Raw genomic sequence first — 14375 nt, 5'->3', positions numbered from 1 at the left:
CCCCAACAAATCATGAGGCCCTCAACAAGACAAATTAAGCAATCATGAGGCCCCCAACACGACAAATTCAGCAGTCATGAGCAGGGCCGGCCCTAGACTTTTTGCCGCCTGAGGCAAAATTAGAGAAAATCGCCGCCCCCCCCCCCCAGGCCGTGGGTGGGGAGGGGGGCGCTGAGCTAGAGGGGTAGCGGGCAGGAAGGGGGTATTGGGCCTAGCGGCGGGGAGGGGGGTTGGACCCCCCCCTCCCTCGCCTAGGTCCCCCGATCTGCGCTCCTCCTCCAGCGTTAAGTACAAGCCTGCATATGATGAAGAGGCAACGGGAATTACTCACCTCTTCCGCGTTCCATCATGCGCTCCACTGACGTCACTTCCTGCAAGGCCGTCCACTTACAATACAGTGGGCGGCATTGCCGAAAGTGACGTCAGTGGAGCACGAGATGGAACGCGGAAGAGGTGAGTGATTCCCCCGCCCGTTGCCTCTTCATCATATGCAGGCTTGTACTTAACGCTGGAGGAGGAGCGCAGATCGGGGGACCCAGGCGAGGGAGGGGGGGGGGGTCCGACCCCCCTCCCCGATGCTAGGCTCAATACCCCCATTCTGCCCGCTACCCCTCCAGCTCGGCGGGCGGCCCCCAACGTCCATGGACAGGCGGGTGCCGCCCCCCCCAGATCTGCCGCCTGAGGCAAATGTTTCACCCCGCTTCATGAGCGGGCAGGCCCTGGTCATGAGGCACATAAATAGACAGCATTTCACATAAATAGGCAGAATGCCCCTTTAATATGGTAGACACCTCTCACCTGGCTTCTGAATTCTCCTCTACTGGCTGCTGTGCCTGGCTGGCCTGGCAATAATGTTTTTGGCCAGATTGGTGATGATGTGTGGGCTGAAAGGCCTTGCGGTGCTGCTGTTGCCGGGCTGGCGGTGATGCTGTGGTGTGGGCGGATGAGGTTGTGACAGGTGCCCCCCAGTTAGATAGTGACAGGTGCCCCCCAGTTATAGTGACAGGTGCCCCCCCAGTTAGACAGTGACAGGTGCCCCCCAGTTAGATAGTGACAGGTGTCCCCCAGTTAGATAGTGACTAGGGTTGCCAGGTGTCCGGTTTTAGACCGGACAGTCCGGTTTTTGGCCGCTGTGTCCGGTGCAAAAAGGCATGCTAAACCGGACAATTAAGATGTCCGGTTTTATGCCTTTTCCGGCGGCTGTCAGTATTGACAGCCGCCTGTAGCAGGAGGAGAGCAGCGCAGTGGAGGGAAAGCGGTGGGCAGCGGCGGAGAAGGGGGCCATCTCCCCCCCTTCTCTCACCTTAGATGCTTTCCGTCCCTCGCTGTCTCCTCCGATCTGTGTGTGGCTGACTGGCGGTGGCGCTTGGCAGCGGGCGGGACTTACCTTCCGTGTCGCTCCATGCGCCGGCCAGGAGTTCTGATGCCGCAGCCGCTGCTCTGGTCTGCATCAGACCAGAGTAGTGGCAACTCATCCCGCGCGGCACCTGCGACGAGACCAGTCACCAGACGGAGGAGACACGGAAGGTAAGTTCCGCCCCTCTGCCAGCCACCACACACACCGATCGGAGGAGACAGCGAGGGAGGGAGAGGACCCTAAGGTGAGGGAGATGGCCCCCTTCTTCACCGCTCTCCCTCTTCTCTGCGCTGACTGCTTCCCTCCTGGGGGAGGGGGGGGGGGGACACACCTGCCTACATATACTGGGCCCATATACACCCTGGCTACATATACTGGGCCCATATACACCCTGGCTACATATACTGGGCCCATATACACCCTGGCTAAATATACTGGGCCCATATACACCCTGGCTACATATACTGGGCCCATATACACCCTGGCTAAATATACTGGGCCCATATACACCCTGGCTACATATACTGGGCCCATATACACCCTGGCTACATATACTGGGCCCATATACACCCTGGCTAAATATACTGGGCCCATATACACCCTGGCTACATATACTGGGCCCATATACACCCTGGCTACATATACTGGGCCCATATACACCCTGGCTACATATACTGGGCCCATATACACCCTGGCTACATATACTGGGCCCATATACACCCTGGCTACATATACTGGGCCCATATACACCCTGGCTAAATATACTGGGCCCATATACACCCTGGCTACATATACTGGGCCCATATACACCCTGGCTACATATACTGGGCCCATATACACCCTGGCTACATATAATGAGCCCATATACCGCTGGCTATATATACTGGGGACATATTCCCCTGCCTACATATACTGGGGACATATACCTCTGGCTACATATACTGGGCACATATATCCCTGGCTACATATACTGGGGACAACTGGCTGTTTGTCATTATGTGCAGTTACTGGTGAAAAGCTGTCTCTTATTATGTGCATTTACTGGTGAAAAGCTGTCTCTTATGTGCATTTACTGGTGAAAAGCTGTCTCTTATGTGCATTTACTGGTGAAAAGCTGTCTCTTATGTGCATTTACTGGTGAAAAGCTGTCTCTTATGTGCATTTAGTGGTGAAAAGATGTCTCTTATGTGCATTTAGTGGTGAAAAGATGTCTCTTATGTGCATTTAGTGGTGAAAAGATGTCTCTTATGTGCATTTAGTGGTGAAAAGATGTCTCTTATGTGCATTTAGTGGTGAAAAGATGTCTCTTATGTGCATTTAGTGGTGAAAAGCTGTCTCTTATGTGCATTTACTGGTGAAAAGCTGTCTCTTATTATGTGCATTTACTGGTGAAAAGCGGTCTCTTATTATGTGCATTTACTGGTGAAAAGTGGTCTCTTATGTGCATGTACTGGTGAGGACAGTTAGTGACATGGCTATGTACTCTGTAATGTGCTGCAGAAGATGTCAGTGCGATTATAAATACTGTAAAAAACATTTTTTAAAAAGCCCATTGCTTAGCCCCACTCTACATAAAAGTGCGCTTCTGACTCCGCCCCTAACTCCACCCCCTGTCCGGTTTTCTCCATCAGCCGACCTGGCAACCCTAATAGTGACAGGTGCCCCCCAGTTAGATAGTGACAGGTGCCCCCCCAGTTATAGTGACAGGTGCCCCCCCAGTTAGATAGTGACAGGTGCCCCCCAGTTAGATAGTGACAGGTGCCCCCCAGTTAGATAGTGACAGGTGCCCCCCAGTTAGATAGTGACAGGTGCCCCCCCAGTTATAGTGACAGGTGCCCCCCCAGTTAGATAGTGACAGGTGCCCCCCAGTTAGATAGTGACAGGTGTCCCCCCAGTTAGATAGTTACAGGTGCCCCCCCAGTTAGATAGTTACAGGTGCCCCCCCAGTTATAGTGACAGGTGCCCCCCCAGTTATAGTGACAGGTGCCCCCCCAGTTAGATAGCGTCCATTGCCTCGTCCATTGCCTCTCCCGTTACCTCTCTCCTGTGTCCCCGATGCCGCTGCTTCACAGCTCAGTCCTCAGACCTCACAGATCGCGGCGACTGAAGCAGGCAGAGTGCGCATGGCATCCGCGCGGCAGAACGTCACATGTGGAAGTGACTTATGATGTCACTTCCGCACGTGACGTACTCCGTGCGGGTACAATGGGCACTCTGTTTGCCTCAGTCGCCGCGATCTGTGAGGTCTGAGGTCTGAGGCAGCGGGGACACAGGAGAGGCCACACAAGAGGGAGCAGGCCCATAGCGTAAGCCATGTCTGCATCTCGGGGCGACGAGCAGGCCGCAACAGGAGGCCTGGCAGGCCGAATGCGGCCCGCGTGCCGCCAGTTGGACAGCGCTGCTCTAAAAGATACACAACAGCGTAATAACCTTTAAACAAAATACATCTCTTTGTTACACTGATATAAATCCTGAAATAAATCTGCACTGATTCTACTTCCTGATTCATGGAAGCAGCCATATTGTTTACAGCCTGTGCTTTCAAATGAGCTTTTGTGCCATCTCTGCTATAGGCAGTCATGTGACACAGGGGAGATCAAATTACACACTGACCTAACAATAGGGGATGCAGCCCCTGCACTTACGGGGTGGAGGGGGTCCCCCCCCCTCCCTCACCTTGGGCTCTCCCCCAGGAAAACATAGCTCTATCCACGTGCCGGAGTTTCTGATCTCTAAGTGTCTGACGCTACTTCCTGTTTAAACAGGAAGTAGCGTGAGACACTTAGAGATGGACCTCCGCGGAGGATGGAGGTATGTGTTCCTGCCCACCACCTGCTACCACTGATGATTGATGCTGGAGGGGAGCGCTGAGGGGAAAGCCTGAGGTGAGGGAAGCGGGGACTCCTTGCTGATGTGCAGCCACGCTTTCCCATCATGCTGCAACCCCTTTAGCCCCCCCAAAACGGCCCTGAGCGGGCCCCAGAGGGGGGGGGGGGGCATCCAAATTTTTGTAGGGGACCTGGTGATTTCTAGTTATGCCCCTGAAATTACAGCTTGTGATTAGACATACTGTAAATGAGGGGGAATTAAACAGTTTAAAGTCTCTAAATACATAAAGGGTGCATTTCTCTGTTTTCCTTCTTTCCTGTGCAAGAGTTCAGGTCCACTTTAAAAGAAAAATAAACGCTAATTAGAAGCACTGCACAGTTTTCTGTACAGCTCCTCAAATTGCAGAGACATGCGATCGCATACGCCCTAGGAATCGCTGCACTCAGCACTGGCGCGATTTAAAAAGACTGCAGCTATCCCTAGTGGGTTCCAGCCCTAACCGAGAGCTGCAGTAAAAGTTCCATGAGATGCAATATAGCAATGAAATGAAGCTCAGAGCTGACTTACCTGCGGCTATAGAGAAGAGAAGCAGAATCGCACAGATCCCTACACCCCGATACACAGACATGCCTGCGGCTCCTCACTGGCTACTTCATACTGTAAGCTGCTTTATATGCTTGTGTGTCGTGAAGCCACAGGGACACATGACTATAGTATCCATGGTGTACATTCCCTTACTGCAGCTCGGGATGGAAAACACCTACATACATTTCTAATACACACCCCAAACTTGTACTCAGCTAATCTGCAAACTCTGGCAAGTTTCTGTTCTGTTAAACTAGTGGGGAAAGGTCATCTTGTGGATTATGTGTGCAGTACCACACATATAGTTCAGGAAAAATATGCTTAACCACTTAAGGACCACAGGATTACACCCCTCTAGTGACCAGGCTATTTCTTACAATTCCGCACTCTGCAGCTTCAACAGCTCACTGCAGAGCCATACAACTTAGCGCCCAAATGTATCTTGCCTCCTTTTCTGCCCACCAACAGAGGTTTCTGTGGGTGGCTCTGATCGCTGCTGCCATTAGGATTTTTTTTAATTAATTTAATTGTTATTTTTATTAAAAATCATAATTTCCTTTTAAATGACTTCCTCCTCCCTCCCTTACTTCGACAGCCAATGACAGCGATCGCCTCTCAAAGGCGTCTGCCTATGAGAGCGATCGCTCTGTGAGTCTCTCCAGGGGACAGCCGAGTGACAGGGCTGTCCCCAGTACATCGCTGAGGTAGCTTGCACAAGCGAAACAAACAGCTATTTTGTTTTAGTTTGCTAGCGACGATCGCCGCTGGCAGACTGTTGACGGAGCGGAGCTCCTTTACTTAAAGGGAACCTGAACTGAGTATAATTATTTAAAATAAACACATGATGCATCTGCAAATGAATATTACATCCTTACCTTACTGTCAGTTCCTCTCAGAAGCTCACCATTTTCTTCTTACAGTGATCTCTTCCAGTTCTGACAATATTTTGTCAGAACTGAAATATACCAGTTGCTGTCAGTTATATATCAGCTCCTGTCAGTTACAACTGAATGTGCAAGGTAATGTCCATGTTTCCCTATGGCTCACGTGGGCAATATTACAGTTTAACTGTGAGCTGACCAGGAAGCTGTTACAGCCATTTACAAAATGGAGAAGAGAGAATTCCATCCATCACAGTGGGCAAACAGGACGCAGGAGAGGAGAAAAAGATTGATGAGGGGACTACACGGTAAGTAAGTATGACGTGCGTATGTTTATTTTGACTTTTAATTTTCAGTTCAGGTTCTCTTTAAGCAGGGATGTGCGTGCATCCACGCACGAGATCCCCGCTGATCTCCTCCCCCAGGACTTGACAATACTCGGCGTTAGGAGGTCCTGGGGAAGCCACCTCGTGGCTGCCAATCGGCGTTAGGTGGTCGTAAGGTGGTTAAAGATAGCAAAATGCAGCAAATTATTCAGGATATCCACTTTTATGTTAAAGGACAACTGAAGCGAGAGGGAAATGGAGGCTGCCAAATGTATGTAAAAAGGGCATGTAACCCGAAACAGCGGGCTGTAGCTGCTACACATCCTTCTATGGATCTTCAGTAAATCTGATTTATACCTGGATGTGGTGCAGACCATTATCTTCAAACAAGATGGATCTTTACCCTGTTGGTACAAGGGGTTGGTTCCCGCACACCCACAGAGGATTGCTGAGGTGCTGTTCCATCTTTCTTGGTGTCACTACGTTGCGGGACGCATGCGCGGAAGTGTATTTTAACAATATGCCTCCATGCACTTCCGCATACCCGAAGCAGGAAGTGACGGTTAGCGTGCGTCACTTCCTGCTTGGCTGGTGGCCAGATGGGGAACACCACATACTAACGCGTTGTTCCCTGAAGGCCTGTTTCAGGAGCTGCATCACTGCTGCCAGTTTACAGTGTGAAACCGATCTCAGTATCTTTGATAGAGATGGCCCGAACCTCCGATTTTCGGTTTGCGAACCGGGTTTGCGAACTTCCGCAAAAGTTTGGCTTGCACGAACTTTCGCGAACCGCAATAGACTTTAATGGGGAGGCGAACTTGGAAAACTAGAAAAAATTATGCTGGCCACAAAAGTAATGGAAAAGATGTTTCAAGGGGTCTAACACCTGGAGGGGGGCATGGCGGAGTGGGATACATGCCAAAAGTCCCGGGGAAAAATCTGGATTTGACGCAAAGCAGCGTTTTATGGGCAGAAATCACATTAAATGCTAAATTGCAGGCCTAAAGTGCTTTAAAACATCTTGCATGTGTATACATCAATCAGGGAGTGTAATTAGAGTACTGCTTCACACTGACACACCAAACTCACTGTGTAACGCACCGCAAACAGCTGTCTGTGTAGTGATGGCCGTGCTGGACTACTGCGCACCATGGCTAGATTGCTCTTCCTCACTCAGTGATGTCAGGTTAGGTAATGTCTGACTGCCTTATCAACTTTCCATGGTTCTTTCTCTACCATTGTTAAAGCTTACATCTATATTTTTTTACATTACATTTTCTGCTTGTGGTTCAGTACCTGCAACGAGAATCTATCATGGAGGGCAAGTCTGCCATTGTGACCACGGGTAATGGCCGGGGAATCCTGGTTCTATTCCAGTCCGGAGTTGGAGTCTAAGAAACGGCTACCACCACACATCCAAGGAAGGCAGCAGGCAGGCATGCACGTCCCGAGGTAGTGACCAAAAATAACAATACAGGAGGAGGACTTTCGAGGCCCTGCTGTGTATGTGAAATGATGAATCAACTTTAAATCCTTTAACGAGAATCTGTTATGGAGGGCAAGGCTGATGGTGCCTTCACTGTAATTTACCTCAAGGAGACGAGAATCTTTTATGGAGGGCAAGTCTGCCATTGTGAGTGACCACAGGTAATGGCCGGGGAATCCTGGTTCTATTCCGGTCTTTAGTTGGAGCCTAAGAAACGGCTACCACTACACATCCAAGGAAGGCAGCAGGCATGGCATGCACGTCCCGAGGTAGTGACCAAAAATAACAATACAGGACTCAGAGGAGGACTTTCGAGGCCCTGCTGTATTTGTAATTAATGAACTTTAAATCCTTTAATGAGAATCTGTTATGGCGGACAATGATGACACCACTTGCCTTTCACGAGAATCTGTTCTGGAGGGCAAGTCTGCCATTGTGACCAGTGGGTAATGGCCGGGGATTCAGGGTTCGATTCCGGTCCGAAGTGGGAGCCTGAGACCCATGCTGTATAAGTAATGTACCTGCCCTGACTGTGCTTTGCAGACCAGGCATCTGTGGTCAGATGGACCCTTGACCCAGTGGAAGACAAACCAATTTGAACACATTTGCCAAGAATGTGTTATGGAGGGCAAGTCTGCCATTCATTCAACTGTGTGAAACTTTTGATGATACTTTCTCAGCACCACGGTGACTGACCAGGGGTAATGGCCGGGTAATCCTAGTTCGATTCCGGTCTGGAGTGGGAGCCTAAGAAACGGCTACCACCACCAAACATCCAAGGAAGGCAGCAGGCACGCTGTGGGCTAAGTAGCAGAAACAGCTACCACCACACATCCAAGGAAGGCAGCAGGCATGGCATGCACGTCCCGAGATAGTGACCAAAAATAACAATACAGGAGGACTTTCGAGGGCTTGCTGTATTTGAAATGAATTAACTTTAAAACCTTTAATGAGAATCTGTTATGGTGGACAATGATAACACCACTTGCCACAACAGCTAGGTATATGCAGTGATGAGTTGGGTTCACTGAACAAAACAGCTAGGTATATACAGTGATGAGGTGGGTTCACTGAACAAAACAGCTAGGTATATGCATTGATGAGGTGGGTTTACTCAACACAAAAGGTAGGTATATGCAGGGCCGGGCCGAGGCATAGGCTGGAGAGGCTCCAGCCTCAGGGCGCAGTGTAGGAGGGGGTGCACAATTCATTCAGTTGTCATTCCTAATTGTGTATGAAGCAGAAAGAAATAAGGAAGGGGATACATAGCAGTGACTGCAAGCCAGATAACTAGATATTAAGGTGTTGAGGAGGTTGTGGGCCCTGTGGCCCTCTTAGTCTAATAGCAATCAGTGTGTGATGGCTGGGGTGGGAGGGATGGAGGGGTGCACTTTGGTGTCTCAGCCTTGGGTGCTGGAGGACCTTGTCCCTGCTCTGGGTATATGCAGTGAGGTGGGTTCACTCAACACAAAAGGTAGTGACCAAAAATAACAATACAGGAGGAGGACTTTTGAGGACCTGCTGTATTTGAAATGAATTAACTTTAAATCCTTTAACGAGAATCTGTTATGGCGGACAATGATGACACCACTTGCCACAACAGCTAGGTATATGCAGTGATGAGTTGGGCTCACTCAATAAAACAGCTAGGTATATGCAGAAATGAGGTGGGTTAACTGAACACAACAGCTAGGTAAGTATATGCAATGATGAGGTGGGTTCACTGAACAAAACAGTTAGGCATATGCAGTGATGAGGTGGGTTCACTCAACAAAACAGCTAGGTATATGCAGTGATGAGGTAGGTTCACTGAACAAAACAGCTAGGTATATGCAGTGATGAGGTGGGTTCACTGAACAAAACAGCTAGGTATATGCAGTGCTGAGGTGGGTTCACTGAACACAACAGGTAGGTAAGTATATGCAGTGATGAGGTGGGTTCACTAGACACAACAGCTAGGTATATGCAGTGATGAGGTGGGTTCACTGAACACAACAGCTTGGTATGTTCAGTGATGAGGTGGGTTCACTCAACACAACAGCTTGGTATATGCAGTAATGGATATTACAATGTGCACCTGTCACACACACAGGTAGTCACTGAATGTGCTGGGCCGGGCAGTGGCACACACACAGTATGAATCACAAAAGCTGTCTATGCAACACAAGTGTCAGTGGGACACACAGAAAAAAAAATAGATCACAAGATTAGCTCTCAAAAGAGCTGGTGTGGGGTGCTATTATAGCAATAGGAATCAGCTAGGAGCAAGCTAACAAGCCAAGAGCCTAACTAATCTTTCCCTAGGAGAAACAGTCTACAGCAGCTCGCCCTTCTCTCACTATAGCAGGCACACGAGTGAGTGTAATGACAGCGGAGCCTGCCTTATATAAGGGGGGGGGAGTGGCTCCAGGAGAGAGTGTAGCCTGAATGGCTACAATGTGCCTGCTGACTGTGATGTAGAGGGTCAAAGTTGACCCTAATGGAGCACTATGGGGGCGAACCGAACTTCCAGGAAAGTTCGCGATCGCATGCGAGCGCGAACCACACAAAGTTCGCCGGCGAACTGTTCGAGCCATCTCTAATCTTCGATAATTTTCCTGTGGCATCCTGAACCACGGGGGCTCCTCCTATTGATTTTTTTTTTAGGGTGTTTGGTTCATTGCAATACAATATTAACTACTTTCGGACCGAGCGAGTGCGAATCTACGTCGGGCAGGGGGCGCTGTGGTCCTGACCGGGCATAAACTCTACGTCCCATTGACCGCGCGCCTCTGCCCGTCTCCGCCGCTCGGTCCGCTCTGCCCCCGCCGCTCGTTGCTGCCCTGCCGCCTCTATGCCGGCAGAGCACTGTGAGCCGGGCAGGAGCCGTGTTCATTGGCTTCTGGCCCTGTCATTCATGTAAGCCGCTCTCATTGGCTTACATGGAGTGACAGGGTCAGGAGCCAATAAAAGCGGCTCCTGACCGGCGCACAGCGCTCTGCCGTCACAGTGACGGCAGAGAGAGCAGCCTGCGGCGGGGACAGAGCGGCGTGTTCGTCGGGAGCGGCGGATCATTACGGCGATTCGTCGGGAAGCGGCGATTTACGGGACCAGCACCCTCTGGTCCTTAAGGGGGCAGAGGGTGCTGGTCCAGAAAGGGTTGAACAACATACTGCATATTTGTTTCCATATTATGTTAAATGAATGAGCAGGGGTGTAACTAGGCCCCACCGGGCCCCACTGCTCGGAGCCGTTTTGGGGGGCTGGAGGGGTCGCAGCATGAGGGGAAAGCAATGGCCACACTCGGCGGGGAGGGGGGTCGGTCCCCCCCATCCCTCACCTCGGGGCTCTCCCCTCTGCGCTCCCCTCCAGCTTCAATTACTGTCTGGGCAGCGGCAGCTACATACCTTCTGTGCGCTCCGTATAAACAGAAAGTCTCGTCAGAGGCTAGCGAGAGGAACGCAGGCTGAAGCGCACGGATGGTATGTAGCTGCCGCTGCCCAGACACTGCCCACCGCACACACTGCCTGCCGCTGCCCAGACAGTAATTTAATCTGGACGGGAGCACAGAGCCCCGAGGTGAGGGAGAGGAGGGGAACATCCCCCCTCCCCGCCGAGTGTGGCCATGGCTTTCCCCTCATGCTGGGGCTGCAAGCCCTATTGTTACGCCAGTGTGAATGAGTGTAAAATTTAAGTTGTAATCTTTTAAAGGAAACCAGAGCTCCTGTAATAAAAAAAATGTATACATACCTAGTACCTGGGACTTCCTCCAGCCCCATCCGCACGGATCCTTCCCACGCTGCCATCCTCCGCTGTCTATTGCTCCGGTACCAGGTCCCGTCACTTCAGCCAGTCGGAGCCAGTCGGAGCAGTAGAAGTGCGCCCTCTACATATTTCTCCAGCGGCTGCTGGAGAGATACACAAACAGCACACTTCACTTACGTCAGACTGGCCGCTACTGATAGAAGTGACGGGACCCGGTACCGGAGCTGCAGAGAGCGGAGGGCGGCCGCGTGGGAGCAATCCGAGCTTACGGGGCTGGAGGAAGCCCCAGGTATGTAGAAAACGTTTTATTTTCAGGAGCTCTGGTACACTTTAAATTGCAAGATTAATAATGTGCAAAAAAAATAGTTTTTTATGAATGTACATAAAACTTGCTTCCATATGATGGAAGTAGCTGTAGTTTTGTGAAATCATAATTTTGTGTAATAAATCAAATGCTAATAACAATGTAATTATTATGTATTATTTCTAATGTCTAAAATTTGTATCTATATTAGCTTTGTTCATTTATTTATTTATTTTGTTATTGTGTGTTATTGTTTATTTTATTGTTTATTATATTATATTATTTTATTGTTATTTTATCATCGCATTAATCTAACTAGATGGGCCAAGTGCAAAGAAACAGAAGTCTGTTGTATGACAAAGACTATTCACAGTGAAAAGCAATATGTGAATGTAACATTCAGTATTCAGAAATAGGTTTGTTCTGTGAATAAGTGTTTTCTACGTCCTTGTACTGTAATCATGTGCCGGGCTGGTGGTATTCCTGTCGCGAGGCACCTGCTCTGCTCACGTGTCTGTGCAATCCAAAGGGAACTGAACAATAAAGATTTATCTACTATTACTGACAATCTGAGGCATGATGCAACTCGCTTTGCTGTTTAGTGAAAGCTTTACTTTTCAGATATTTTTTACTTTTGTTTTGACCGATACGTCACTAACTGTAAATGAAGCTTTGATTTCCTGAGGGGAGGCTGATGCAACCTGGCCAAGACACTAAACTTTGTTGTGAAACTTTCAGAATAAAATAGCTCATAATTACAGTAGTCCATAGTTGTATCTGCTTTTTTTCTTCTTCGGTAAGCAGGTGGTGAACTCCATCAGATACTGTTTCCTTGAGGATTGCTTGAAAACTTACAGCCAATAGAACAAACTTTGGCTGCTCTGAAGCAGATGTTTGCTGCTAAATCCAGCCTTCTGGTTCCACCACTATCATTATGTACCGAGCTAGCGTCTCACTAGAGAATTGCCGTCTACAATGCTGAGACAATGGCAGAGACAAAGTCTCATAGTATAACAAAACTATGATGTCACCGTAAAAACTCTTTTTTGGCTTTATTCATTCATTGCACTTTCAATCATATATGCTAGTTTTGAAAAAAGTTTATTGTTAATCAATAATTGTGAAACAGTATAATAAAACAAAACAATAACAATAATAACTGCAATAATAATAACAATAACAATATTCACAATAATATAACAAACCATGAATAATAATAATAATAATAATAATAATAATAATAATAATGATGATAATAATAATAATAATAATAATAATAATAATAATAATAATAATAATAATAATAATAATAATAATAATTATTATTATTATTATTATTATTATTATTATTATTATTATTATTATTATTATTATTATTATTATTATTATCCACTGGCAGAGTTCTCTTTATTAAGTGTTAGTGCAAATAATTTGTTTGCAAAGTAAAACAACCTTTGTAAAATACATTTTATATGTGCATTTCTGCCAATATTTGGAATTAAGTTAAAGGACAACTGTAGTGAAAGGTATATGGAGGCTGCCATATTTATTGCCTTTTAAGCAATACCAGTGGCCTGGCTATCCTGCTCATCCTCTGCCTCTATTATTTTTAGCAATAGCCCCTGAACAAGCATGCAGCAGATCAGGTGTTTCTGACATTATTGTCAGATCTGACAAAAATAGCTGCATGCTTGTTTCTGGTGTTATTCAGGCACTACTGCAGCCAAATAGATCAGCAGGGCTGCCAGGCAACTGGTATTGCTTAAAAGGCAATAAATATGGCAGCCTCCATATACCTCTTACTACAGTTGTCCTTTAAGAAACAGAATATTCCAGATCATTAACCACTTAAGTCTATCTGGATGGATATATCTGTCCAGATAGAATCTGCTGATGCAAGTGTGCCATGTGCGTGATTGCGCGTGCTCCTGTGCATGCTCCTGCGCCCGCTCCCGCCGCCTGCCGTTAGCCCTAAGTCTCCAGTAGAAAAACTGACGGCCTCTTATCAGAGGCCGCAGTCTTTCTGCAAAAAAAAAAAAGTTTCTTATCCTCCTAATGCTTCCTGGAAGTGAGAGTGTTCGCTTCCAGGACTTTTTGACTGTGGCCATCTTGTGGCCAATTAGTAAAACTACACCCACATACATTTTTTATTAAATAAATACATAATATTACATTTAAATTTAGCGGTTTACCTCCAACACCAAAAATTACCCAAATAAAATTTTTTATAAAAAAAAATTACAATAAAAAAAAACTTAAATAGTTACCTAAGGGTCTGAACTTTTTGAATATGCATGTCAAGAGAGTGTATTAATATATTTTTTTAAATTATAAGCATGTAAATAGTGATGGGCGCAAATTGAAAAAAATGCACCTTTATTTCCAAATAAAATATTGGTGCCATAAATTGTGATAGGGACATAATTTAAATGGTTAAATACCCAGGACAAATGGGCAAATAAAATACACGGGTTTTAATTTCAGTAGCTTGTATTAATTTTAAACTATAATGGCCAAAAGCTGAGAAATAATGATTTTTTTTTCCATTTCTTTCTTAATCTTCCTGTTAAAATGGATTTAGAATAAAATAATTCTTAGAAAAATGTACCACCCAAAGAAAGCCTAAATGGTGGCAGAAAAAAACAAGTTATAGATAATTTTTATTGTGATAAGTAGTGATAAAGTTATTGGCAAATGAATGGGAGGTGAAAGTTCCTCGGAGGCATAAAGTGAACAACACTGTAGGCTGAAGTGGTTAATAAAACTCCAGAATTTGTTCATTTTTTAATACATTCATAATTAAATATTTAAACATTTATATTTAAAAAAAAAAATTGGAAAATTGTATCTTTTTTTTGCAATA

The 14375-nt window shown here is 47.0% G+C and overlaps 1 protein-coding gene across 2 annotated transcripts in view; it reads right to left on the bottom strand.

Moving 5' to 3' along the window:
- LOC137545111 (uncharacterized) overlaps positions 1-4900 on the bottom strand; it is a 92662-nt gene extending 87762 nt beyond the window's left edge. The window contains exon 1 of one of the 2 annotated variants that reach the window (XM_068266223.1): positions 4754-4900. In XM_068266223.1, coding sequence (XP_068122324.1) covers positions 4754-4814 — 61 coding nt within the window. In that variant the 5' untranslated portion in view covers positions 4815-4900. Of the gene's footprint in view, positions 1-4033; positions 4099-4753 lie in introns of those variants that run through there. The other variant, XM_068266227.1, reaches the window with a different exon arrangement.
- Between the last annotated feature and the right edge of the window lie 9475 nt (positions 4901-14375).

Source organism: Hyperolius riggenbachi, chromosome 1 (genome assembly GCF_040937935.1).
Source record: "Hyperolius riggenbachi isolate aHypRig1 chromosome 1, aHypRig1.pri, whole genome shotgun sequence".
NCBI lineage: Eukaryota > Metazoa > Chordata > Amphibia > Anura > Hyperoliidae > Hyperolius > Hyperolius riggenbachi.
The sequence above is the reverse complement of the archived record's forward strand: the minus strand, read 5'-3'. Positions and strand labels throughout refer to the sequence as shown.